Source organism: Motacilla alba, chromosome 23 (assembly GCF_015832195.1).
Source record: "Motacilla alba alba isolate MOTALB_02 chromosome 23, Motacilla_alba_V1.0_pri, whole genome shotgun sequence".
Lineage (NCBI taxonomy): Eukaryota > Metazoa > Chordata > Aves > Passeriformes > Motacillidae > Motacilla > Motacilla alba.
In genome coordinates this window covers 5,068,381-5,096,217 of record NC_052038.1, presented here as the reverse complement: position 1 = coordinate 5,096,217, position 27,837 = coordinate 5,068,381, and the positions used below count along the sequence as shown (strand labels likewise).

General features: G+C 54.9%; 1 protein-coding gene across 1 annotated transcript; it reads left to right on the top strand.

Moving 5' to 3' along the window:
* The first annotated feature begins 2,109 nt into the window (after nucleotides 1-2,109).
* RNF19B (ring finger protein 19B) lies at nucleotides 2,110-27,308 on the top strand. The gene is made up of 10 exons (XM_038160800.1): nucleotides 2,110-2,231; nucleotides 15,540-16,207; nucleotides 21,062-21,267; nucleotides 22,818-22,962; nucleotides 23,359-23,521; nucleotides 23,975-24,089; nucleotides 24,537-24,677; nucleotides 24,839-25,046; nucleotides 25,994-26,125; nucleotides 26,523-27,308. Exons 2-10 carry the CDS (start codon nucleotides 15,642-15,644, stop codon nucleotides 27,007-27,009), a joined length of 2,163 nt encoding a protein of 720 aa, XP_038016728.1. The 5' UTR covers nucleotides 2,110-2,231; nucleotides 15,540-15,641; the 3' UTR covers nucleotides 27,010-27,308.
* The last annotated feature ends 529 nt before the right edge of the window (nucleotides 27,309-27,837 follow it).

Sequence of the window (27,837 nt, the reverse complement as noted above, 5' to 3'; positions counted from 1 at the left end):
TCTGGTGCTGTGTCCTCTTTGACCTGCAGACAGCGTGGAGGATGAGGAGGCAGATGACAGCATCAACTAACAATTGAGCTGGGTGGATCCTGGGGCCTGATCCTATCTCAAGGATGTTCTGTGCAGCTGGAAATGTGGCTTGTAATTCCTTTTATCTCTTCTCCTTGCTGAGTGTGTCCAATGCTTTAGATCACCATAGCAATGGTGGTTTTTTGCTGGTTCTCTCTCCTGTTTCTTCCTGTGTGAGCCTGAAAGCACCGAGCCCCTGTGTATCCTCTCTGTCCAGAGCTCCCTGCAGCATTTTAACTGATGTAATCCCTTTTTTCCTCCTCCCTTTGAATCTCCAGTGTATGGAGGAGCTGATGTTATTTCCTTCTCTCTTCCTGCAGCAACTGGAAGCCACATTATTGTGTCTTCTGTTTCTGCCTTTCATACTTTGCTGCATCCCTCCCTCTCTAAATTCACAGGGAAAATTCTTCCCTAATGCAGGGAATGAGAGCATTTCCTGGCCTCCCTTTCTCCTGCCTCCACAGGGGCTCTGACCCTCTGTGGTATCCCAGAGGAGGCTGTTCCTGGACTGATGGAGGTTTGTTTTTTATCCACGGTTCTTGCAGCCCTGCATGTGTTCAGGCACCAGAAAGGACTGGGCTGCATGTACCCATGTCCTGCAGAAATTATTGGTTTTCCAGCATAATTGGGCTCTCCTGCTCCTCTGCCATTCTGTCTCTGTGCTCAGGTGTTTTCATTCCCTCTCTGTACCTCCCATTACCATTCTTGTGCCTCTCTGTGGCCTTTGTGCCTTCCCTTGTTCCTTTTGATGGTGGATGTTAAGCTGGGCTCTTCCTCCTTGTCTGGGATTGTGTCCTCTGCTCCTTGCCTGCTGTTGTTTTTAAAACCTGTTCTGCCTGCTGCTCCTGGCTTTCTGGTCTGTGGGATGGAGGACTCTTGGCTCCTCTGAGCTGGGCTGCCTCCGTTTGATCCTTACCCGAGTGTGGAGCATGAAATGGATTGTTGGGGCGCTGTGGGGAGGCTGCAGTGGGGTGTCTGTGAGCTCAAGCCTGGCTCCTCTGGAGCTGGATCTGTGCTGTGACCTGCCTCTCTCAGGCTGACCTTGAATGTTTTCCACAGCACACGATGCTCTGCAGGTGCTGTAAATTCCTTCTGCTCAACCATTTCATTCCAGCAAGCTGCTTATCAGGCACTCTTTTGAAAACTGTGTTCATATTTCATACACACAATTATTCAGCAACTATAAAAGGGGAAAATTCCTATTTATAGCACAAGGACCAGCATCAAATAGGACACTGAATTCTCACTGATAGAGGAAGTGACCTGTTCTCTAATGCAGCAATATTTCTGCTGAAAAGAAACAGCATCTTGAATGGGGGGAGGGATGAAAGCCCTGGGCCATCTCTTTCCATTAAAAATGTGCTGCAGTCCTAAAAATGTATCTGCCCTTCTCCCTTCCCAATGAAGCCATTGGTGACAGGGATTGCAGGAAAACCTTTCACTGTGGGTTTGTGGTTAGTGGTGATGAGCCCGCCGACTCCTGATGGCTTGGTTTGGAGCTGGGCTTAAGTTTCTGATCGATAACCTGATCTCTGACCTTGATGTGGGGCGAGGAGAAGCCACTGCAGAGGTGTCTGTGGGGACTCGGTGCCATCACGGTGCTCATGTGCACAGCCCCGAGGGAGCGAGCACGTGGGGCTGAGGAACAAAGAACTGCCTGGGAGTGAGAAATGGAGGCAGTGGGAAGGTGGGAAGAGCTCAGGGGCCAGGGGCGGCACCGCTGCGGGTAAGGTGAGCCCGTTTGCTCTGAGCCTGCTCCCCCCGGCTCCCTCTGCTCTCTCTCCCTTCCCTTGCAGGTATGTTGAGGCACAAGGCCATGGCTGGCCGCTCCCTGCTGCTGTCCCCTGCTGTCGCCCTGTCCTTCCCGCTGTCTCTTTGGGAAGAGCTGCAGTGGGTGATACCAAGCGAGGCCCTGGGAGGTGGAGGAGCAGAGGATGGGATTCCCCTGCTGTCGCTGTGGCAACGCTGGGCAGGGAAGCAGCAGCAGCAGCGGGATGCGATGGGCGGCTGCGTGGCGTGGAGGGTGCGCTGGGGAGGCTGCGGGGGCCGGGCTGCGCTGACATCACGCGGGGAGGTGGCGCAGAGGGAAGGGGAGTGGGAAAGGGAGAGCGGGGAGACTGCGGAGGGGACAGAGCGGCACCGGCAGTGGGCTCCGGGGACAGGTAAGGGATGCCCGGGGGCAGCGGGGCAGGGGGGCTCCGCGGGCTGCCGTGGGATCAGCGCCCGCCTCGGCATCTCTCGGGGTGATGTGGAGCTGGGGGACGGCTCCTGGGCAGCGGGAATATTATACAATGCCTGAAGAGCCTGGCACAGCAGGGCTTGGCTGTGGGACAGCGAGAGCAGGTCAGAGCCCAGCTGGCTGGTGCAGGAACTGGTGTGTGACAGCAGTGTGTGTGGCACTGGTGCTGTACTGGGAAGAGCCGGGAGTACCTGCACTTCCAGAACAGGATAAAGGGACTGGAGAGCAGCCCTGGTCCCTGGCTGGAGAAGGGCAGCAGAGTTCTCCCTAGGGATTGCAGCACGGGTCATTGGTGAAATTAATCAGAAGTTTGAGACTCCATGCCCTGAGCTGCATCTGTCTTAGAGGAGGCTGTGAGCAGAGCTGGTGCACTGGGACGGAGCCCAGCAGCGCGTTTGTGGTGGGAATCCTAAACTGCACATCCCCAGCAGCCTCAGCACTTCCCCTGCCTGTGCAATAGTTCTGGGGAAGGCAGCCAGGTGCATGGGTACTGCCAGGAGCTCTCTGGATGTGGATCCTGGGGATTGCAAACCTGGGAGGCAAAACAACGAAGTCCTTGAAGCCTCTCTGGGTGTCGTGTTGCCTTTTAGCACAAGGGTTGCATAACGGGATCTGTTTTGTTAGCAGAGGGAGTAAGGGTGACGGTCACCTCTGCCCAGCAGTACCTGTGTGCTGTGCTGGCCCGTGGTCCTGGGGGGAATTTCATCTTTTTCTTGATCCAAGAGTTGGGCTGGTTCCTTGCTGCTTGTGGGTTCCCAGCTCTGATCCCACAGCAGCAGGGTGTAGGGACTCTACACCTACACTCAGAATACGCAGCCTCAGCAAACTAGAAAATGAGTTTATGAGCACCCCACGCAGCTGTGCTGACCTGACGCTGGCCTGTCAGGATTCTCAGGGTGTACCTGACTGAGGAACGCACATCTGGGCTCAAAAGCTCCATGCTGGTGACCCCTGTGGGTGTCAGAAACCAGTGTGGGAGTGGAGATGAAAGAGGCACAAAGTAGAAACCTTGCTTGAAATCCAAGAACAGGGAGAGGCCAATGCTCCTGTCACGACCATTTCCTTGAACCAACACGTTTCCTGAGGCATTCAAAGGGCTGGGGGCTGTGACCCAGTGGGACCATGAGGAAATGCAGCCAGGAGTGCCTGAGAGTGTAATCACAACGAGAAGCAGAAATATGCTTTAATTAGGGAAGCAATTGCTGTGTGATGCACAATCCCTGCCCACCAAGGCACACATGCTGGGTCTACTGGGACCCCTTGGGAGTGGCCCAGGTGGCCACAGTGCTGCTTATGGCATGGAAACTGCGAACAGCAACAGCTTGTGCTGCTCTGTGGGGCTTCTCTGGGAGCAAGGGGTGGGAGCCCCACGCCGGGAGGGTGACAGGCAGTGCTGTCACCCAGGTGGCTGCAGGGCCAGCTGCATTCCGAGCCTCTGACATGGGAAGGCAGGGAGGGGAGGGCCCCTCAGCTGCTCCGTGCCAGCCCTCAGCTCTGCCCAGGGCAGCTGTGCTGGGAGGGAGCCAGCTCGGGATGGGCCCCTGTGCCCCAAGGGGGACCTCACTGGGCACAGCCTGAGCTGGGCTCCCAGGGCCACTTAGGGAAGGGTGCAGGGAAGAGTTAACACTGCTGTTCTTCAGTTTCATTCCCCAGGTTGTGGTTCTGCATGACCAGCAGCAGGACTGCTTCAAAGTCATGTTCCAACTTGAGTTTTTTCAAGGTTATTCAAAATTCAGTGCGGGAATGGCACCAGGACCTCTCACAAACAGAAAGGCCAAGTCACCCCCTCCTAGTCCTTGACCTTCTCCAGGCTCAGCTGGCTCTCTTTGCTTTCCCCCATACTTGCCTACACTGCAAAAGGGATGATCATGTGAATATTACAAAGCCTGGCATCTGCACATCAGCTGCAGCAGCTGAGGCTCTGACATGCTCCCGGTGCCTTGATGTGACCCTGTCCCCACAGCCATGCTCTGTCACCTGAGTGTTCAGCCCCCACCACAGGCTGTCACTGCCAGGCACACAATAATACAGAAATGCATTATCTGGGAACTCGTGCTCCCTCCTGGGAAAAGTGCTATGGATCTGCGAGGCTCTGCAGAGACCTGGAGCATCAGGAGGCGCTGCCTTTGTGCCAGTGTCCAGAGAAGACCCTGGGAGCCGAGCCAGGTCCTGTGAGACATTTTAATCCTGCCTATTTCACAGGCTATCTCGGCCACGACTCCACTGCAGTGAACATTTCCCCCTTCCTTTGTTAGGGGCACTCACAGGCACCTACTTGGTGTTTGTTTTCACTCCTTATCTGGTGCCACCGGGAGCGGGCAGGGCAGCAAGGAGAGTCAAGGAGACTGGGAATACACATTCCCACTGTTGCCTGGCCACCCTGGAGACCCCTCAATCCTCTCCCTAAAACCAGGCTGAAATTTCTTTCTGCTGAGGTGGCTGTTTGTTAAATAGTTGAGGTTACTTGAGTAATCAATAGTTCTCTGGGTCCCAACAGAAATATTATCCCTTTGGCCAAATCAGCTTTTCCATCTTTGCTGTAAACCTGCTCCTGACTCTCAGCTGTTGAAGGATTGAGGCGCATTCCCGATTTACCTGCACAGAACTCCACTCCTCTTCTTTCCTCCTGCCAGCACCACTTCTTCTCTCTGAGGCTGAGCTGTAAGGGCTGGAAGCACACGGAGAAATCACTGGAGTCATTCAGTCTCAGCCCTTCTCTTGGCCCTGCCCCAACAGCTCCTTCTCTCTGCTTGCTCCTCCAAGGAGAGAGGTGAGAGTCAGTGGGATCCTCATGGCCAAGGGCACTGCTGACATAACTCCCAGTCCATGGACTCCAAAACAACTTGGCTCAGCTGCTGCCAGCTGAAAAAAAATTGTTCCCATCCCACAGCAGGAGCTGTATCCCAGAGAACCAGGGCTGGAAGACAAGGCACACAGTGAGGTTCCGTGGCTGCACATAAATTTTCCTTGCAAACAGGCAAAGGCACCAACTCCCAGGAGCTGGACTTCTGGTTCCACCCCAGCAGCCAAAGGCTGGGCTGTGGCTCTGGGCTCCAATTTCTTGTGACTGAAGGAGGCCACGAGGTTTCTTCTGCTGCTGGGGCAGTGGAAACAGCCTTGCTGTGCATTGTGAGCATCTCTGCACATCTCTGTTCTTTCCAAACCAGAAAAGGTCACAGAGACCCAAGAGAAACCCACTTCCCTCCTTCACTGAACTCCTTCTGCCTCGCACATGCTTTTGTTGCCATGCCTTGCTTGCCAAAGGCAGGAACAAACACTGGGGTTTGGCAGGGCTCAGAGCCTTGGCGTGTTGGATGGGAAAGAGGCATTCTTGGTCCCCAGCCCGGGGACAGGGCTCTGCTCCACGTCCACTGCCAGATTTTCCAGCTGCGATTTCGCTGCTCATCCCATGCTGAGGGCACCGTTCTGGGCATGGGGAGCACCCCTGGGTGCTGGGCTGTGAATCCTGCAGGAGATCCATGGAAGGGGGGAGGGAATAGCTGGAGCAGCACCCAGAGCTACGTGGAGCCCTGCATGCTGCTGTGGCTGAGCTTCACATCCAGGGAGAAGCACAGGAGCTGGTGCTGCCCTGAGAGGCTTTTCCCAAAGAATGCCTGATTCCAGGGGAGCTGGGAAAGGCAGAGGGAGGCCGTGTAAAGCCAGGCTGTCTCTGCTTTGGTTAAATAGGGCTGGTTTTGCTGACAGCTCCTCCTGAGAGACTGCAGGGAGGGATTCTGTAACTCAGGGGCAGCTGAGAGGCTCTTGGCAGCTACTGCTGCTTCAGTGTCAGGCACTGGACTTTTCCTGGTGCTCAGGGGAAAAGGGATGGCAGCCCGGATCAGAGATGGCAGGGCTGGGCAGATGAGAGGCTGCTGCCTCCCTGTTAGAAGGATGCTCTGGAGCAACAGCAGGGCCTGATTTCAGAGAAGCATTTGAGGTCTCAGTGCACACGGATCGCCCCAGAAACCTCCTACTCAATTTTCTGCTGTGCACAGCCCAGCCTGAGGCAGCACAGGGGACAGTTTGCTCCAACACTGGTTAAGACAGCCCTCAGACGACAAGCCCCAGAGAGGAGCGAGTGTTTCTCATGGTGGTGAAGGGCTGAGGGAGAGGAGGGAGAGAGAAGAGGAATTTCCTGGTTGTGGTAAAGGTGGGTTGTGCTTGAAGTTAGAGAGAATAGGCTTGTGGCCACTGCATCAGGCTGCGGGAAGGAAGGCGTGGGTCAGCAGCAGAACCCAGCAGAACAAACCCCATTTGCCTTTCCACGCCAGCCCGGGAATGAAGGACAAACTACAGCCCCCCTCTCCCTTTGCCCACCTTGTTGTGCTGCAGAGAACAGAGCACAGGGGGAACAGCCCTGGACTGAGCTGGGGCCTGGCAGCCAAGGGTCAGACTGGGGAAAGATCTCAGCTGAGACAAGGGAACCCTGAGCAAGCACGTGTTCAGGGTGAGAGGCTCGCACATTCCCCACCTGGTTAATGCTGGCTCGGCCCTCTGGAAAATGACACACGTTTTCCTTGCTGTGGGGCCAGAGGGCTGTGCTGGGAGCTCTCGCTGCTCCCCCAGCCTGGCTGCAGGCAAGAGGTGCTGCTGGCAGGGTCCAGAATCACTGTTCTTTCCCCTTTTCACAGCTGTTGCTGGTTATGAAAATGGGACTGTTCCCCAGGCAGTTCTCAGCAGGAACTGCCCTTTCCAGGGCTGACCACATGGGCTCTTTCTTCCTCTTCCCACCTCCTGACAGCAGTCACAGTTTTGGGTACGTTCTAGTCTTGGCAAAGCACTGCCCTTCCCTGCTCCTCTTCCTCACATGACACACAGGAGAGAGAGGCTGTGGCCTGTGGAAGGGGAATGTTTGTTCCTGGACTGAGATCAATACAATTCTTGAGCCAATCCTCCTCGCAAAGCTCAAAGAGAGAAAGAAGAGAAGTTGGGGTCAGTCTCACGCAGTGGGGGTTTCCACCCCAAACCCTCAGTCAGAGACCCTGACACCAGCTCTCCTTTTCCCAGCGCAGGCTGGGGGGCACAGCTTGCAGGAACGCCAGGGCACGTTGTGGAACATTGTTTCTTGTCACATCTGATGCCGTGTCAACAGCACAAAAGAACACTGAGAAAAGCTTTGGGAGGGCAGGAAGGAGACAGCAGGGCTTGCTGCTGCTGGAAGCTGAGGGTACAGAGCTCAGCAGAGCGGTCAAACACCTCTGCAGGCAGTGAGGCTGTGCAGGAGTTACCACAGATTTCAGGGTGGGAAACGCCAGGGTTCAGAGCTTAAGCCAGTTTCTAAGAGAAAAGAGCTGGACTAGCAGGAAAGGGGAATGACTCCAGGCCAGCTTTCTGGCAGTGCTGGATACTCAGAGGACACTGATGGCACAGAAGGGGGTGGGTTTGGGCCACGTTAGGAGCTCAGGAGTCATTTGGAAAACCCAAATAATGCAACTGAGGTAAGGCAGAGAGGGGTGGTCTGGCTGAGGCCAAGCTCAGTCTGAATAATTCCTTCCACTCTCTCTTCCACTTTTGTGCAGTCAGGCAGGAAGCTGAACATTCTCTGGCTGATTTTGGGAGTGCAGAGGTCAGTGACCATTGATCATCCTGGCTCTGAGGAACAGATGAGTGTGTTAGCAGCCAGCCCTGCACTCAGCTCCCTCCTGACTCCTTAGCACACATCCACAGAATTTCCTGGCTTTTTGTTTCAGAACTCAGGGAAAATTCCTGCCACCAGCGCTGAGTTAAATTGAAAGTTGGTAAATTCAGGAGGCTTCTTTCGACAAGGCACTAACCTTTGGAATTGCCTCAAGAGCTGCTAAAGTCAAATAATAACTGGCTTGGAAAATCCTGATGGTTTTATGACCTTTCACAATGTCTGTACTTCTGTACCCAGACAAGGGTCACCACACTCCTCCAAGACATGACCAGAGGGATAAAGGAAGAGTTCTCTTCCTGTCTTTCCCTATCCTGGTGTGATTGCCATTGCTCAGCTCTGTACAGCACAGAAATTACCCCAGGCCAGAGCAGTGTGGCTGGAGTGCTGAGCCTGTTCCCATAAACCCCACTTTGGGATGACAATTCAGCTCCCTCCACGACCTCCTGACGAGTGAGGGAATGTGGATGTGGCCATTGCTGAAGGGGCTTCAGAAGACCCTGCTGAGGGCAGTCGTGCTGTTCGTTCTGGGAAGTTCTGCTGAGACCTTTCCCTTCCCAGGTGCTTTGTGGGATTGAAGCCCAAACCTCCTTGGAGGCCAGGCAGCCACTGGGACAGGCTTCATCCACCACCTGCCCATGGCAGCAGGTCCCAGTGGTGCTCAGTTCACTGGAGCTTTCTCCCACTAGCAGGTCCCTGCGAGCAGTGGATTACGCCCTGGCAACAGGGACACTGCAACATGCAAGCCCCAAAACTGCAGTGCCTGCTCCACTACACAGCAAAATAGGTCGTGCATCAGCAAATGAAACAGGACAGATGGTGTCTGCTAATACAGCTTAGTTTATGGCCTGCAGGATTAACTCACTAGTTGTCATGTCTGCAGAAAATAGGAAACGGGTGGGTCAGCTGGAGGAAACGTGTGGTGTGCCCAGCCCTACCTTGCTGTGGGATGCACCAGCTGGAGAGGATGTCAGAGATCCTGTGAGGTTTTGAGATGTTGCTGAAGGGCTGCCAGTGTTTTTTTGGGGGCTCTGGGCACTTGGCTTGTGCCAAGCCTTCCTGCCCACCTCGGACTCCCACAGTCCCACTGCAAAGGTCAGCGCTGCAGGGATTGATGCGAGCTGAGCAGGGATCTCCAGCAGAGACGGGGACACCCTCTGTGGTCTCTGCTCCAGCAGCTCTGCAGGAGGAGCCCACAGCTTCCTGTGCTGTGCCAGCTGCAGGACAGCCTCCAGTTCAGCCTTTTGAACTCCCAAGCACCCACGTGTCTGCAGGAGTAAGACCGAAAGCTGAGGCAGAAGCCTCAGGTCTTTTCAATGCCTTCTCTGTGACACACTGTTCTCCTTTCCTGGAAACCAGGCCAGTGCCTCACTCTGTTCTCCTTGCAGAAATCCAAGCCCGTGCCAGAGCTCTGCCTTGTGCATCTGCTCTCTGAAGGGCAGGACAAACTCTTCCTCAGCTCTCCATGGGTGCTCCTCCTGAAGATTTCACTTTGATCTTGCTGCTTCTGCTATGGCCACGTTTGCTCGTGTCCTGCAAGATGCTGAGCATCCCAAAAACCAGCTGGCATCAGGGAGATACTCCAGAGCCAGGAGCATGCCATGCCATGCCATGCCATCTCCATGCCTCTTGGCTTTCTGCTGTCACAGGTGTTTGTCACCACCACCTTCTAACCACAGCCAGCCATCACAGGCACTGAGGTTTTCTCCAGTGACTAATTTGCCTGTGTTTACGCCAACACCAAACATTTAATTGTCTATTTAATGACTCAGGTGAGGAGGGCGTCTGGCTCCTTCCTCCTGCCATAGGGATCTGGCCAGCCCTATCCTGATGGCAGCACCATACAGTGCTAAACCTTGTCAGCTATAAATCCCCCATCATTAAGGGTAGCAGGTCAGTGGTGAGAGTGACTTGAGAGCAGGGATCATTGTCACTTCTATCCCCAAAGCTGTTCAGCGAGCGTGGAGGTGAATAAAGAACACAGAACAGCCTGTGCTTTTATTACAAAAGGAAATGCTGCTTTTTGTAGAGGGGAAAAGCATGTCAGATTACTATTATAAGTAATTGCTTAATGGTCCCTACCTTTGCGTCACTGCTGAAGTACATCCGAGTCCCTTTTTGGGGTCTCTCCTCGCTGCACGTGTGTCACCAACGGGGCCAAGCCCGTGGCCACCCCAGCTGTGGGAGCCCTGCAGGAGACGGGATGGGGGAGCTAGGTGGGCACGAGAGCCTCCACATTCCTCCCCCTCGAAATCTCCCCACCTCCCACCTCATTTATCAGCTGCTGACAAGCCTTGCCATGTGTGTAGGCGGCTCCCAAGCTTCCAAGACGATTCCCCGCTCCCCCCACCTCCCATCCATGAGAGGATTTCGGGGAGGGGGAGCTCAGCGTTCCCCCGGCTGCCGGCCTGTTCTGCAAGGGCTGTTCTGATGCTTTCAGAGAGCTCCATGTGGTAACTCTCTCCCAGGATTTCACATGACAGCCTCTTCCCCAGAAAGTCACAGCAGGGAGTGGAAGATTGCCGTGCGTGTGGGTGTTAGGAGGGAGCAGAGTGGGATGGGGAGATGGAGGGGAGAGGAGGTGTAACCACAGACTAAACCAGAACAAATCCTCTCGGAAGAGCCTTGCATTTCTGATCCCAAGGCTCTCATCCCCTGCCTCTTCCTCTTCATTTAAAAGAATGTCAATCCTCGTTAAGTCCAGCAGAGAAAAGAGGAGTCAAGCACAATCATCTCCTTCCTTCCCTGAACACATCTCAGGGGACCAGGAGAGGCAAACAGAACACGAACTAACTGGATAGAGGCAGAGATGTGCACACTGGGGAGAGCCCTCCCCAGCCACGGGTGTCTTCCCTGGAGAGACATGAGCTGCCGTTAATGACATCTCCATCTGACAAACGATCACAGTGCATGTCATTACCACCCAGTGCTTCCCCGGGGCCCTGGCAGAAAATGACCCCAATGAGGTTCAGTTCCTGCACTCACAGCTGCTCCCATGAACGTTCAGCGTCCCTCGCTGCAGAGCTCCAGGCTCTCGGGGTTAAGCCCCGCTGAATGCCTCGGGCAAGCCGAGATTGACATCCCTGCCCTGGAGCTGGGACCCCTAAAAGAGGAGTAGGGAAGCCCACGTGGCCCTGGCACAACTCTCCAGGGCAGGGAGCTGGGGGGACACCTCGCACTGCACTTCTGAGAGGTTTAAAACGACCTCTGTGCTACTTCAATCTGTGTGTCCCTCTCATCTTCCTCCAGATGCTGTGAGTGCAGCACATCCCAGGTGAGACCCGTGGTGGGTCCTCAGAAGAGAGACCCCCTGAAACTGCCATCTGCATTTTGGCATCCTGATGCACCTGGATCACTTTAACAGCCCCGGCTGTCCCACCTTAATAGGGCCAAAGGTCTCAGCCTGCCCAGCAAAACCAGAGCTGAGTCATTCCTGAGTCTCCCTGTGCAAAAACGAGGAAGAATTCCTGGTGTAAAGCTGCTCCCCTCCTTCCTGCATTTCATCAGCAAGCAGCGACAGGAGCTGGGTTTTCTCTAAACTCCATTTGCTCTGCAATGCAGCCTGTCCCCCTTGAATAACCCCCCCATCCCTGCCTGGGAAAAGTGGGAGAAACCCTGAGGAGACCCACGGGCTTCCAGAGAAAAGAGGCAGTGCTGAGGAGAGGTTCACACCTCGGTGCCTGCATTCCAGAGGTTTAAGGCAGACTGGATCTTTGAGTGTCCTGAAATAGCTGTTTCAACACCCCCTGTGTCCTGCATGCCAGGGAGGAGAGCATCAGGCAGGTATTTCCCATACCTGTGATATTTGGGTCACCAGGAAGGGGGGGAAAGGTGGGCAAAAGGGATGTGGTAAGAGCTAGAATTTCAATTTTGTCGGCTGCAAGCCCAAACCGACGTGCCTGCTGCCACGGCGATATTCCCGGCCAGGCACACCCCGCTTCCTCCATGCAGTCTGACTTTCACAATCCCTTCCCAGCAGCTCAGCCTCTGCTTTCACTCTCTGAATTACCAAGGGGAATTTTCATTACATCACCAGAGGCGCTTCCTCCTCGACAGTGACAGAGCCGTCACTCTGCTTTGCAGGGGTTTTTTGGGGTGTGGGTGACCACGATATTTCTCTGGAAAGAGAAATACCTCCCAAAAGCAGGTCCAGCCCGGCTCAGCCTCCCCCAGTGGCTCCATCCAGGCTGGGAACGGCACTGGGCAGTGTGGGGTGGCTCCAACCGGTGTCTGGACAAAGCCTTCTCCCTGGAAGCCTTCCTGGGGGATACAGCGCTTTCAGGCAGCTTTAAAAGTCGCCTGTGCCAAATCCAGCGGGGTCGGAAGTCAGCAATCTTCCAGCTTTCTGCCAGCGTAAGCAAAAGCAAATTTGCCTATTGGAGCTGGGATTTGCAGAATGATTCGCCGCAGCGTTTGAATCCCCCCTCGTCACGCCCCCGCCTTCTGTATCTTTTTTTGTTTGTTTGGTTTGGGTTTATCTTTTCAAATATCCCCCAGTTTAACGGTCAGGCTGGTGGCAGCTTCCCCGCAGCTCCGGGGAGGGGCTGATCTGATCTCACTCCCAATCCGGTGACATCCCAATCAGCCTCTTTTCCTCCCTGGCAGCTTGCTTTCCTGCCCTCTGCATCCAGTTCCTGGCTGTTTGTCTTGGGGTGTTTGTGGTTGGTTTTTTTTTTTTTTTGAATCAAAACAAACTACCGGGTTCAAACTGCTAGTCAGGAACACGCTGAGCAGGAGCCTTTGCTCCTGGCAAGGGCTGTGGAAACTCGCCGTGGAGAAACACCTCTGCCATGGAGAACTTGTTTTTAAGTAGCTGGGAAGTCTGGAGCACAGCAGGGTCCGGACAGTTGGAAATCTGTATCTCAGAGCTCCATAAAAGCACTGAATTCCCTCAAATATATAACCACTGGCAAGAGCTCTGCACAGCTTGAGAGGAGGGAAGATGGCTCTGAAGTCACTCGGATTTACCCTGGCCTCCCCCAGCCTTGCTGGTATCGTGATTCCTCATATAAGGCAGCGAAGAGTCATTTCTGCCCCATCAGCCCATCCTTTCCCAGGAGCTCCAGATGGTTTTGCTCTCTGTCTCTCTGTGTCTGCATTACTGGTAATTCAGGCCTGTCTCACATTAGCTTTTGAGCTGAAACCTTCCCACAATTAGTTAGAGTCTGTTCTACGCTGCAGAGGACGCAGGGCTGAGCTGGCAGAGTGCTGTCTGGGAGATCCGTCCCACACAAGTCCTGTTCAGGTTTCTCTATTTCAGTCAAGAGTGTGATTTTTCTAGTGAAATCATCAAAGCAAGACAGTCTCTGCTACAGATGGGCAGCGACAGCCATTTGAAAATGCCTCATACCCAGCTTGTCTCAAGACAGGAGTAGGTAATTTCAATATAATCTCGATTTACACCAATATAACATCTCTCCCTTCTTCATCTGGCCCTCCTTTCCCAAGGAAAAGGGTCCTTTTCCTCTGGGAGCTCCACAGCACAAAGTGTCAGGGAAATCTTCATGCCTGCCCAAGGACCACAGCTCAGCAGCTCACTGCTCAGGGAAAATGTGCTCCACAGACACCCTGGAAGCATCCCTGCTTCTCTTGGAGCAGAGCTGTTTGGCCCTTGCCAAATTAACTTGCTAATTAACAGGTTTTTTTGATCCCAGGCAGGAATTTACCACTCTGGGGCCAAACCTAAGTGTGGTCCAAAACTCCCAGCTGGTCCAAAGCCCCGTGTGCTGGGGCAGGAATGTGAAGAGCTGACAAATGTCTGGGGAATGCAATCTCTGGGGAAGGACTGGGGTGTAGCAGACATCTTGGGATAAGCAGTGAGGGAGGGTGCATGGCAGGCACAGAATTAATGGAGAAGGAACAGGGAAAAGCAGGATTGCTGCAGGGCGTTTAGGAGAGGAGGAAGCTTCATTTGTGCAGGTGATTTACTCCTTCTGTGCCTTCATTCACCCATCAGACAGGGAAGTGTCATCATTATCCTCGACGTGACAGATCTGGGGTCTTTGCCTGCAGCAATCCAGCAGCACCAGCACCAAAATCCTGGTTCCTTGTTCCCATCCCAGCTCTTGAAGGATTCTGGTAATAATAATCATGCAAACAGGCTTTGCTGAGGGAGATGATTTCAGGAACAGTGATAGCTGGGAGACAGTGATGGAGCCACACTTGTCACATGAATAACCACAGTCTGTCCAGTCAGAGCTGACAGTCTAAGGCAAGGCAGCTCCTTCTGTGCTGATTTAAGAGGCTCTTCGTAGACGCAGCAGATCTTTCTGCTTCACCTCCCCTGCATAATAAGAAGCAGCATCCTTCCTGTTAGTTTATCTGCCTTTGGATGGGATGTGAGGCTGGCAGACCCCTCTGGGCACAGGGGAACCCTGGAAGGAAGCTGAGGCTTTTAACTTTCTGCATGAGTGCAGTGAGAATGTGGGTTGTAGTTTCAGTGCCTCTAAACCTGGCACTCGGGGAGGAGTTCCCAGCTGAGTAAATTTTTATGTGATCTTCAGAAACGTTATCAAGGAGGGACACACAGCGAGGGACAAGGTGCTCCACTGGGATGGATGGATTTAGAGGGGGCTCCTGAGGTTATAGACACCCCTCAACAACGAGAGATGTTAAAAAGCAAACTGCCCCAGGGTTTTTTTTTTAAATAGAAACCTTTTTTGTCTGCACAATCCAGCCAGAAGATTCCCCCCATTCCAGGCCCTGGGTGAGGCAGCCATGGCAGTACTGAGTGAGGGATGTTGAGAAGATGTAAATCTGAAGGGAGAATCATAGAATAAGCTGAGATAGAAGGGATCCATCAGGAACATCGAGTCCAACTCTTAGCCTTATGCAGGACACCCCATGAATGCCACCATGTGCCTGAGAGTGTCACCCAAACATTGAGGGAATCAGGGCGCTGAGGGGAAAATGGGGAGCTGAAGGGAGACAGGGGTGTTTAGGGGACATGGGGGCACTGAGGGGAGCAGGGGGTGCCGATGGGACCGGGAAGATGATGCTGAGGGGAGCCAGGGGCTGAGAGGAGCAATGGCGCTGAGGGGAGATGGAAGTGCTGAGGGGAGCAGGGGCTGAGGGGAGCGATGGCGCTGAGGGGAGATGGAGGTGCTAAGGGGAAATGGAGATGCTGAGGGGAGATGGAAGTGCTGAGGGGAGCAGGGACTGAGGGGAGCGATGGCACTTGAGGGGAGATGGAGGTGCTGAGGGGAATGGAGATGCTGAGGGGAGATGGAAGTGCTGAGGGGAGCAGGGACTGAGGGGAGCAATGGCGCTGAGGGGAGATGGAAGTGCTGAGGGGAGCAGGGACTGAGGGGAGCAATGGCGCTTGAGGGGAGATGGAGGCGCTGAGGGGCGGGGGGCACCAAGGGAAGCCCAGAAGCAGAGCGGAGGCTCAGCTCTACCTCACCGAGATGCTTTAGAACCACTTCCAGGCGCCCCAGCCGCGGGACGGGGACGGGCACACGGACGGGCACCGCAGGCTCCGGGACTGCCCGGGGGCGGTGCCCACAACCGAAATGGCGGCGGCGGCGGCCGCGCCCGGTGCGGGGCGGGACGAGGCGGAGCCGCGCTCACCCGGCCCCGGCGCCGCTTTCGTTACAGCGCGGCCGAGGCAGGGACGCGGCGCTCGGAGCCCCCGGACTGATCCGCCGCCACCACCTCGGACCCCGCCGCCGGTGACACCGCCGGGCTAACCTCGCCGCCATGGGCTCCGAGCGGGACTCCGAGTCGCCGCGCTCCTCATCCATCCACTCGGCCGCCGCCAAGTGCCCCAAGCCCGGCCGCCGCCGCCGCCTCTCCTTCCAGAGCGTCTTCTCCGCCGCCGCCGCCTCCGCCGCGGGCGGCCGCCGCCGCGCCAAGGCCGAGCCGCCCCCGGCCGCCCCGCCGCCGCCCCCCGCCGCCCCGCCGGCCCCGCCGCCGCCGCCGCCGCCGCCGCCGCCCCCCGAGGAGGCTCCGGTGGTCCCGGAGGGCGAGGAGGAGCTGGAGTGCCCGCTGTGCCTGGTGCGGCAGCCGGCGGAGAACGCGCCGCGGCTGCTGTCGTGCCCGCACCGGTCGTGCGGGGCCTGCCTGCGGCAGTACCTGCGCATCGAGATCACCGAGTCCCGCGTCAACATCTGCTGCCCCGAGTGCAGCGAGCGCCTCAACCCCGCCGACATCCGCCGCCTGCTCCGCGACTCCCCGCACCTCGTCGCCAAGTACGAGGAGTTCATGCTGCGCCGCTGCCTCGCCGCCGACCCCGACTGCCGCTGGTGTCCGGCCCCCGACTGCGGGTGAGTGATGCGGTGGCGGTGGGATGATGCCGCTCCGTGCTGGGACAGCCCGGGCAGCGGGGGACCAGCTCGTCTCTCCGTCCTAGGACACCTTGGGGAGTGGGGAACCGCTGTCCACGTAGGGTGCTGTCCTCTCCATGCTGGGACAGCGTGTGGAGGGGGACACCCCCGTCCCTTCCGTCTGGGACAGCTTGGCAGGGAAGCCTGCTGTCTCCTTAGGGTGCTGCCCCATCTCTCTGTCCCGGGGCGTCTTGGGGAAGGTAGACCCCACCCTGGAGGGATGCTGCCTGTCCCCAACACGTGCTGGGATAGCTGGGTGAAGTGGAACGCGCTGTGGTTGCTGCCTATCCCCAGCAGGTCCTGCGGATGGCATCCCCATCCCGGCTGGGGTGGCCCGGGACTCACTGAGCTGCCCGTGCCCACGTGCGTCCCAGGACAGCACAGGGAGGGGTGGCTCACCCTCAGTAGGGCGCTGCTGTGTCCCAGGAAGAGCCCTCGCTGCAGGGGTTCTTTGCTTATCTGCAGTCTCTTCAGGACAGCTGATAGGCCTTGGGTACCGAAATTCCATCTATCCCCATTATCTCTCAGGAGCTCCAGGATCTGACCTTGGGGATTGTGAAAACACAGACAGATTGGGTAGGAGTGATATGACTTGAAGGGGGGGTTTTAGCAAAGCCATCGCTTCCCTAATGTAACAGAAACCTTTTTTTTTTGTGCACAAATGGTAAGTGTGGACTTTCCCAGCTGTGCATTCCTCTGCCAGTCCTGGGGACAGTGCATGGGGACAACGGTGCAGCCTCCAGTGGTGGGGAAGAAGGAACCCGTCACTTTTTCCCAGTGAGGACAGGAATACACAGCAGAGAGGAGTGATGTTGACTCACTGTCCGTTGCCCAAGTGAGGAAACGTCTGTCTGTCCAGAAGTCAGCCCAGCCAAGCCTGATGACTGTGTAGTTATGAACGTGTTGCTTTCATTTTCTCTTCCCTTTTCTTTTAAACGAACTCTGTTAGGTTTCTGTTTTGGGCGTGAGCCGAAGCTGCCTGGAAAAGGGCTTGGTCGGGGAACTTAAGAGAAGTGCTGTGAAGTTGAGCTACACCTCAGCTTGGATGGCAATTCTGGGTAGCAGGAACATGAAAGGAAAGTCTGACCTAGTAGTCGGAATGGAAAAGTTGGTGGGAGGATTGTGAAGATTTAATCAGAGCCTTGTAATAGGCATCCTATGCAAATCAGTGAACCTGGCTCAGGTTACCCATTTCACGGCCTCTCGAGCATCCTGCATAATGGCTTGTTCCTTCAGAGGGTGAAGTTGACAGCAAACAACACCTTTGCTCCTTTCTGAAGCCAAATCAAGTGCGAGATCTCGATATTTCAGCAGCGCTGGGGATAAGATCAGGGAGATAGAGCAGCCACGGAGGGAATGCCTCTGCTGGTAACCGGCTGGGGAAAATCCGGTTCCTGCTCGCCGAATCTCAGCTCCTTGACTGTTGTGATGTTATCTGTGCCCAGGATAAGGTGTACAAACAGCGGCGTCACCCGGGCTGGCTGCTTGGAAGGAGCCAGCTCCAGCACGGCCCGGAGGGCGTTGCCTCTGTGACAGCCTGAGCCTGATCCCTTCCTCTGGGGGGGGTTTGGTGCCACACGCGGCTCTTTCTCTGAGCTAAAGCCTCCTCCCTGGCTAGTCAGGGAGCAGGATGAGCCAGGTGACATGCTGGCATCCTCCTCCCAGCTGCCCAGAAGAGCAAGAAGCGACCCGGGGGCTGTTGGAGATGTTGGAGACAGCTCGAGTGGACCAGCGCTGCTGGCGTGTCTGTAGCGCTCGAACAAAGGCTGTTGGAATCAGCCCTCCGGCAGGGAGAGGAATTAATCACCCTATTCATTCTTCCCAGCAGAGCTTGTGTGGCTGTGCTTATGTAAAATCAGGGTATGAATTATTTACAGCGGGCTTTCCCCGCTGTAGTAGTGCTGGAGTAGTACAGAGTGTAGGGCTGGGGGCACGGCAGAGTGATGTTTGGCACTGGATGTCACCCACCGCTGTCACCCGAACTGAAACTGGCCAGCAGCGTCATTTCAGTGTCAGAGAATCAAGGCATTCCTTTATTCTGGCCAGGATGTGCAGCAGAAATCATTCCATCCACACGTGCCTGGCTTGTGCAGTGAAAATCCTTCCATCCCACCTGGTTCTTTACCAGACTTTTCACACATTTATACATTAAAAACCCCCAAGAAATTCACGTTTGTTTGTCCTAAATTCCACAATGATTCCATCTCCTGTTGGTTACTGATCCCTTCGGTGCTGATTCAGTCCTCATTCTTTGGTTCTCTTACCGATCTTTCCCCAGACCAGGTGTCTCCAGCCTCGCCAGGGGGTGATGCTTGTTGATGTCCCTTTATTTCCTCTGTTTCTTCTGGCTCCTCCCAATCTGTTGATGTTCAGAGCTCAGGAGGCCTCACCCGGGCTTTTGAAACTTCAATTCCCCTCCCCCTGGGCAAAGGCGAGCAAAACCCCCGAGTGAAGTTACAACAAAAATGCTAAAGGTTCTATCATTACCGACCCCACAAGGGCTGGGGTGGCATTCTCCGGTCACCTCACCGAGGTGGCAGCATCAAGGACCCTAAAAACACCCTGTGCCTTCCTCACATCCCGCAGCATTTCCTAAATGAAAGAGCCTGGCTGTGCTGCCCGGGAGGAAGAGGAGGAGGAGAACACAACACCGGTGCGTGTTGCCATGGAGACCCTGGTCAATTGATGCGCCATCCATCGCAAAACAAATCATTTTCTGTGTTTGCAGCTCCGTTTTTTGGTTTTTTTTTTTTTTTTTCCCCTTGCTACAATCAGGTGGTATCGCTGTCTAGTGTTTGTCACACTGCAGCCTTCCCAAAAGCTTGGGAGAAAAACAGAACCTTGAAAGCAAACGGAGGTGTGTGGGCTGAGATCCGTGAATGGGCAAGGGGAGGGACAGAGGAAACTCGTGGCCATCCAAGGAGGGGGCTGGAAGTGGAGCTGTGCCGGTCCTGGGGTCTCAGGAAATGCTCACATTGCTTTGTGGGGGAAAACTCAGGGAGGAGAACTCAGTTTCTCTTCTTATCTAAAGGGATTGAGCCTGAAAATGGCCATGTAAGCCAGCAGTATGTCAGAGGTCAGTGGAAGAGGAGAACCACTGTCCATCCAGGTCCTGCCATGTCTATTCCTCAGCATTTTGCTTCAAAACCCATTTTCTAGGTGACCTTGACATGGAGATGTGTTATTTCTTTCCCCACTAGACACTCCTGGAGCTTCTTTCCCCACAGCTGGGGGCTTGGGCCTGATATTTGTCATTTCAGCTCCAGCAATAAAATATAAGTGCTGATGATTTTAATTTCTTGAGTGTTAAAAAAAAAAAAAACCAACAACATTTTGAGTGAGGAGATAATTTATTTAGAGCGTGCTTAATATATTACACTGAGCTCTCCTAGGCTGCTGTTGTGGTTTGAAATAGCAGTGTCACAACACAGCTGGGCAGATGAAGCTTTTCCTTTCTGTTTTGCCAAGGGCAGGCTGGTTGGGGGGGGTTAGTGGCAGGGTGAGGAAATTTAGTGGGATATTCCTTAGACAAGGTGCACGGGAATCGAATTCATCCCTCCCAACCCCCTGGGTCATTTCCATCACAGAATTATCACGTAGGAACAGAGCGGTTTGGGTTGGAAGGGACTTTAAAGTTCATCCAGCCATGGGGCCCTTCCAGGGATGGAGTTTTCCCGTCTCTCCTCCTGCTGGGCTCAGGTGCAGGTGTGAGGATGCACAGGTAGGGCTGCAGTCGTGCCTGCCAGCCCTCAGACGTTGTTTCTCTGGCGATGCTGTCGTAGCCTGGCAGGATGAAGTTGCTCCAACTCCCACGGGATGTGAATCATTGTGGTATGACACATTCAGTGGTTCTCACGCCGCTGCCTCGGAGAAGAAGAGGCAAATACAACTCGAGCCACACAAGCTCTAAATATGAAACCTCAAACAGGAGTTATTCTCCTCTGACCACTAACAAAAATACCCTTTTTGCCATATGGGTGTTGCAGGACTGGGTAGGCACTTCTGGAACTGCTCGTGTCAGCCCCTGCCAGGGGAAACAGCCTCATCCTCAGTGACTGTCACTCAGATTTCTGCAGCACTGCTTGGTGATGCTGCTTAGGCTTCTGTGTACACAGGACACTTCCTTCTGGGCGTGTCACGCTACTGTCACACTGAGCTGGTTGAGCTTGGCCTCTCTCTCTTGCACAGTCGATTATTTCACTCCAATTCTGTCTTGTTCCAAAGGCAGGGCATTGTTCTTCACCACTCTTTGGAAAAGGAAGTTCTGAGGAGATCCTCAGGAGCTCGCTTGTTGACTTTGCTGCGTGTGGAACTGTTATTCTGGAGCTGTTATTCCACTTTTTTAGAATCATTCAGTTGATGGAAGTGCCCAGGACAGGCTCAGCTTTCCTAGGCTCCCCTGGACCATCCATAGATCTGTCCTAAGGAGACGAGGGATGTGTGTGCGTGGAAAGAGCAGCCAGAGCCCATCCTGGGAGGAAACAGCAAGGAGTTAGCTGGGCACACTGGGCCAGACAAATCTGCCCTGTGTGAGCTGCCAGTGAGAACTGCCAGCAGTTACTGAGGAGAGAACAACTCAGCATCTCAAGCTGCCTGCAGGAAAGGTCCCTGCCCTGAGTAACCCAATTAGCAGTGCTTAATTTCAGGCCCTGCAGAGCTCAGGAATGTGTCTGGTGTGGAGGCTGCTGTGGCAGTGAGCAGGAGGGAGATGGGGGAGGTGGGCCGGTGGCTCTGGGGCGTGTGAACGAAAGCAAGTCTCCCTCGGTGACTTTGTGTGTGAATTCCTGCCCGCAGGTACGCGGTGATCGCCTACGGCTGTGCCAGCTGCCCCAAGCTGACCTGTGAGAGGGATGGCTGCCAGACAGAGTTCTGCTACCACTGCAAGCAGATATGGCACCCCAACCAAACCTGTGACATGGCCCGGCAGCAGCGGGCGCAGACCCTGCGCGTACGGACCAAGCACACCTCGGGCCTCAGCTACGGACAGGAGTCAGGGCCAGGTATGGATTTACCCATTTTTCATAGAACATCCCAACTTCAGAGACACCCACGAGGCTCCAGCTCGTTGCCCTGCAAGAGTCACACCCTGATTTTTTGGCTGCTTGGCTCTGTGTGTGTGTGTGATGAGGAAGCGGCACGTCTGTGCAAACCTCCTCCCCTCAAAGTGTCTCCAGCAGCTGTGAAACTCAGAGTCATTTCCCCTCCTCCTGTGTGTTGAACACATCTGATCTCTTCCAGCAGCACCAAATAGATCAGTAGGTGATGATGTGCTTTGGGGCCTTTTGTGTCACGGCAACTCCCCTCATCCGCCCCGGCTCTGCTTGTGGCTCTTTTGATCTTGGATGTTCTTGCTTTTTTTTGCTGAGCTAAACCCTGAACAAGCAGTCACTTTTTTACTGTTGCAGCTTCAAAGTTGCCCGGTGGTGAAGAGCAGCACTTGCAGCCAGCTGAGTGTGGGGAGCTCTGCTCCGTGCACTCTTAGCTCTTGGTAATGGCAGGTACCAAAAAAATGCCAACCCACAGAACTCCTCCATGCCTGGTAGGAGCTGCTGTGTCTGCTGAGTTTGTGTTCCTTAAAAATAACTGTATTGACTCTGGAAGTGGGCAGTGAGGCCATTTGTTGAAGCCCTGCCCTACCCCCAAACAAAATACCCTATTTTTCCTCCCATGTGAGGAGTTCAAACATTAATTCGCTCAGCGTGGAGCTGTCGTGGGTGGTTCTGAGGTGGCTTAGTGGTGTGCCGAGGTCCAACATGCCCCAGTTTAGAGAGCCCTAAGAATGGACAGCGTAGATACTGCCCCAGCCAGCAGAAAAACCCAGTTTTTCTATCCTGTTAGAGAGATCCCTGCCAGGAAGGGCACTTAGCCACGGGAAGGGAGGTTTTTGAGACAGTGGTTTCTCCCCACCCCGCCGTGCTGGATCCAGCCTGGTGATTAATAAGGTGTGAGCTGGGCTCACAGCTGGATTTCATCTTGCTGAGCTTTGCAGGGGCCAGCAGAGCCCTGAACCACGGCACAGCCATTGCATAACCACGATCAGATGATGCCTGAATTAAGGAAGGGATGAAAACCCCTTATCCTGCTCTGCCAGCAGCAGGCTGGGGCCTGGGCAGCCTCTGCAGCTGTGTGTGGCTGCAGCCCCTGGTCCCCTAAAGGCCAGGTTTGGGCTTTCTCCAGTGCCTGTTCTCCCAGTTGTTGTGTTGTTCTTGGCCCATGAATCACCTCCGTGGAGCAACTCAGTAATGGCTCCTCGTGCTGGGCAGGTATGACTTGTTCCCTGTGTTTAAGCCTGAATTCTGGAATACATCCCATTCAAGATTAGAATGAGCTTTTTCAAGTGGCTGTTGTTCCCAGTCCCTGCTGTTGGTAGGGTCTGTCCCACCAAAATTATCTTCTCTGAGATAAATTAAAGACACACCGCCCCCCGTGAGCAGCAAAGGTGTTCTGCCGCAGAGAAAATAAAGATGTCAGTCCTTGATGAGAATCCCCTGGTTGGTTGTTGACTCTCGGGGCAGGGATCCCCCCTGAACCCCCTGTTTCCCCCCCTCAGCCGATGACATCAAGCCGTGCCCACGCTGCAGTGCTTACATCATCAAGATGAACGACGGCAGCTGCAACCACATGACGTGCGCCGTGTGCGGCTGCGAGTTCTGCTGGCTCTGCATGAAGGAGATCTCAGATCTGCATTACCTCAGGTGAGCAGGGCAGCAGCACGTGCCTCTCTCGGGCTCTGTGGAGGAGTTCACTGCCCCCGCTGGACTTTCACCCTCCTGCTTCAGCGAGATTTTATTGTTTCTGACCCAAAGAGATGAACTCTGGTCCCACTTTACAGCATTCAGGTGCTCTTCCCACACCAAACAAAGCTCCTGATACAATTATCTTTGAGACATCTCAGTGTACTGACCATTAAACATAGACCCAATAGTGTGATATTCACCTTTGGGAAAAAAAAAAGACAGAAAACTTATTTGCGTTGTCTACCCGTATCCTAAATTTTGGGTTTTTATTCATGTGCAAGTTGAAGTTGGGATTCTCAGGAGCTTATAGAAATTGCTGGAGTGCTAATGTCATTTTTTTTCCCTTCCATGAAGCCCCTCTGGCTGTACATTCTGGGGCAAAAAGCCATGGAGTCGGAAAAAGAAGATTCTCTGGCAGCTGGGCACGTTGATTGGAGCTCCTGTGGGCATTTCCCTCATTGCTGGCATTGCCATTCCTGCCATGGTCATTGGCATCCCTGTGTACGTTGGGAGGAAGGTGAGTGTGGGGGGCAGAAGGCTTTGGGGTGTTCTCTGCGCTGACCAGAAATTTAGAGCTGATAGGAAGGGTGGATCTTGTCACAGAACCCAAACTCAGTTTTCTCTTCTGAAGCTTCTCTTATCTCCTGGGCTTTGTGTGGGCAGGGAGAAGGTGGTGGCCGATAGCCCTGGTAACCCTTCAGGCTCGAGGCCTCCCAAATGCATTTTGCATCTCTCTTGTGCCTCTGCCTTGACCCGGGAGCACCCAGGGGGTTCCTTTTGAGCCCATCAGCCCTGTGCTTGTTGCTTCTTTTTCTTCAACACAGACCCTCCTGCTAGGTCTGCTCTGTGAGGAGACCTGTGCTCCAAATGAGGTTCTCCAAGGGCTCATGCAGCTGGCAAAGCTGTGAAATCACTTTTTAATGTCCCCTGGGTGTCTGCTGTTCTCACCTGGGGCATTTTCTTCCGCCAGATCCACAGCAGGTATGAGGGGAAGAAAACCTCCAAGCACAAGAGGAACTTGGCCATCACTGGTGGGGTCACCTTGTCTGTCATCGCCTCTCCAGTCATTGCTGCTGTCAGTGTGGGTAAGTGGGCTCTGCCCCGTCCCTTGTAGCCACTGAGACGAGTGGGTAGCCCAGCCCAGTGCCACGGGGGTGGCTGTAGGATGATTTGCAGAGTGCAGCTGTCTGTGGGTTTGGGTACGACGCTGTCTCACATCCTGGTGTGCTCGAGCTGGCCCGCAGCCAGCACAGGGCTTGTCTGCAGCTCCAGCTGGCTGTGCCACAGCCCATCCTGGAGTCCCCTGTCACACAGAGCTGCCTCCTGTCATGGTTTGGTGGCTGACGCCTTGGGGGTTCAATGCTCTTGGGGTTCACTCAGCCCACAGGGCTCCTCCACTGTCTGTCTGCATAACTGTGAATTGGAACCTTTAAAAGCAACAAAAGCATGACTCAGAGAGTCCCTAAAAAATCTTTTCTGTCTACCCAACACATCTTTAAGCTCCTCTTAACCCAGCTCCTCCTCCTCTCCAGGAATTGGGGTCCCCATCATGCTGGCCTACGTCTATGGGGTCGTGCCCATCTCGCTGTGCCGGGGCGGTGGCTGTGGGGTCAGCACAGCCAACGGAAAGGGCGTGAAAATCGAGTTTGATGAAGATGATGGACCCATCACAGGTAGTAACTGGGGATGGGAAGGGGGTGAAGCAAAAATGCTCTTGTTGCTGCCTCTCGTAATGAAATGCTTTATGGTCCTGATGTCTCCCAAACCTGAGATGAGCCATCGCAGCCGAGCGCTCCCACTGCCAATCCAACCCCTGTGCTCTCCTTCCCCGCAGTGGCCGATGCCTGGAGAGCCCTGAAGAACCCCAGCATCGGAGAGAGCAGCATTGAGGGGCTGACCAGTGTGCTGAGCACCAGTGGCAGCCCCACAGACGGGCTCAGCGTCATCCAGGGCAACTACAGCGAGACCGCCAGCTTCGCCGCCCTGTCCGGGGGCACCCTGAGCGGGGGGGTCCTCTCGGGGAGCAAGGGGAAGTACAGCAGGTAACTGGGCCGTGGGGAAAGCAGAGGGGTTCCCAAGGCCTCTGTGGGTTGAGTGGGTTTGATTTGGGGAGCTTTCCAGCAGTGTGAGTGAAGCTGCTTTGATCCAGGGGTTGTGTCGTGCTGGTTTTGTTGGTCTGCCGTAGAATAACCAGGTCTAGGAGATCACCTAGGATGATCTGGAGCCCAGAGCCACCCAAGGTGGGGAGACACAGATTGCTCACAGAGATTGTGGAGTCCCCATCCTTGGAGATGTTCCAGGGCCAGGTTTGATGGGGCTCTGAGCAGCCTGGTCTAGGGGAAAGTGTTCCTGCCCGTGGCACAGGGTTGGAACTGGATGATGTTTAAGGTCCTTTCCAAACCCAAACCATTCTGTGATTCTGTTTCTGGAGTCAGTGCCAGTCTAGTTCTTGCAAGGAGGACAGATCCCTACTGAGCTCCTTGAGACCACAGAGCTGATGCTTCAGCTTAATTTGGAGCAGCACAGAGCTCCTGCCTGCCCTGCTTAAAGCTATTCCAGCCCTGTTATCCCAGCCTGGAGGCTTCAATGCTTCCTGTTCTGCAAGCAGGGTCATGGCTCTCCAAGTCAGGAGGTTGCACCACAGTTTTCCTCCTAACTTGCCTGTGAGTCAGTTTGCTGGGTAATTAGAGCCACGTGTTGATGTGGCAGCCGGGATGTAATCACAGCTCTGTGCGAGATCCATGGAAATCAGCTCTTCGCAGGAATCGTGTGAGTCATGGATGTAAACACGGCTTTGCCTTCGTCATGGAAAACGGAATGGATTTGCCTAAATGGAGGCAAAAATGAGACTAAATCAGAGCAGCCACTGGGGTTAAACTCCTGTCACACTGAGCTGGGCCAGCTCACAGGGATTCTTGCCTTCCCGTGGGGAGCAGGGATGGGTTGGTGCTCCTGAAGCATTTCTGAGGAACCCTCTTCTTTCCTGCAGGCTGGAAGTCCAGGCAGATGTCCAGAAGGAGATTTTCCCCAAAGACTCGGTCAGTTTGGGGGCCATCAGCGACAACGCCAGCACCCGAGCCATGGCTGGTTCCATCATCAGCTCCTACAACCCCCAGGACAGGTGGGAGGACGTGGAGTGCCGAGCAGAGCGTTGGTGGAGGCCGTCCTGGAGAAATGCAGGCTCTGTGAGCGCTGCTGTGGGTGGTGGGATGGCCGTGTTTGCACCAGGCATCCATCCTTCTAGCACGGGAGGAGGGCTGGGGACAGTTTGGGAGCAGCCTCCGTGTGTGGTGGGGAGGCTGGGGAGGGGATCTGCAGCCCAGCACCCTCAGGGGCTGTTCTGGCGGTTTGAGGGGACTCTGGAGCTTTCCCAGCTCAGCCTGGGGGTGATCTTGGCTCTGTTGGAGAGCAGCGAGTCGTGGGGTGATGAGCAGCATCTTGCTCGTGTTTGGGGGGGGTGTGATCCTCCCAGTAGAGCCCAGTCAAACCCAGTAAGGTGAGGGTGGTTGTTCCTGCAGGGAGTGCAATAACATGGAGATCCAGGTGGACATCGAAGCCAAACCCAGTCACTACCAGCTGACCAGTGGCAGCAGCACCGAGGACTCCCTGCACGTCCACACCCAGATGGCAGAGAACGAGGAAGAGGAGGAGGAGGAGGAGGAGGAGGAAGACGAGGAGGACGACAACAAGCGGGAGCAGACGTGCGAACACCAAAGCTGTGAGCAAAAGGACTGCGTTGCCAGCCAGACGTGGGACATCACCCTGGCCCAGCCCGAGAGCATCCGCAGCGACCTGGAGAGCTCGGACAGCCAGTCGGACGACGTGCCGGACATTACCTCGGACGAGTGCGAGTCCCCCCTGTGCCAGACTGCCGCAGGCTGCCCCCACACCCCCAGAGCAAGAGGTGCCCAGAGCCCAAGTGCCCACCTGAGCCACTGTGCCCAAGCCGAGGGCTGCCGGCTGGATGAGATGGTCCAGCTGGAGTGCATCGAAGCCAGAGTGTGACCTGAGCACGCTCCCTGTCACTGCGGCTTCTGGGCCGGGGTCGTGTCCCCGTTGGCTTCTGTTTGCCATCCTGCAGCTGGTTCCCCCAGCCTCGCCTCGGGGAGTTGCTGTTTCTTACGTGACAGAAAAACGACAAAAAAAAAAAAGGAAAGGAAAAAAAAATTCCCCCTCGTCCTCTTTTTGTTTTAATTTATTGGTTCAAACTCTGTGAGGTGTGTAAGAGTGTAAATATGTGTGTGTCTGTATGTCTGCAACCATCCTAAGGGACTCTTGGAATAAAGACTCTGGTTGTCATTCGACCTGAATCCAGCTCATCCTTTCCAAAGCTGCAGGGAGATCTTCCAGCTGCCTTTGCCCACGTGAATGCTGTTCCCAAAGGCTTGGGAAGAGGAGAGGTCCCTCTTCTCCCTCTCCCTGTGCAGCAGGGCTGGGTACAGGTGAAAGGAGGGGAAGAATGGGGAAAAAAAGGCGAATTTCCAGCACTTGTGGGTGTGTGGGAGCTGAGGATGCTGAGAGCAGTGGCTCAGGTGGGACACTGGGGACGGTGCCTTTCCCCAGAGCACTCCCAGGAACCAGAGTTGTCCCTGGAATTGAATTGTTGGGCCCCACAGCCCCTCGGTGTGAGCTGAGCTGGGTGTGAGCCACCCCAGTAAGGCCCTGTCCCCATCCCAGTCCCTGGAATTTCCCTGGAAGCTTCCTGAGGACAATGGCCACCAAACCAGCTCCTCTGAGTCACCAATCAGCCAAGTCACCACCTGCCCTGACCCCTCAGCTGTGCCCTGTCCCTGCAGGGCAGTCCCTGGCAGCGCTGCCCTGTGGCCTGGCAGT

Coding starts and splice junctions, on each gene's coding strand:
- RNF19B (XM_038160800.1), top strand. CDS start 15,642: ATGGGCTCCGAGCGGGACTCCGAGTCGCCGCGCTCCTCATCCATCCAC. Junction 24,678..24,838: donor AGATGATGGACCCATCACAG/GTAGTAACTGGG, acceptor CCTTCCCCGCAG/TGGCCGATGCCTGGAGAGCC. Junction 25,047..25,993: donor AGCAAGGGGAAGTACAGCAG/GTAACTGGGCCG, acceptor TCTTTCCTGCAG/GCTGGAAGTCCAGGCAGATG.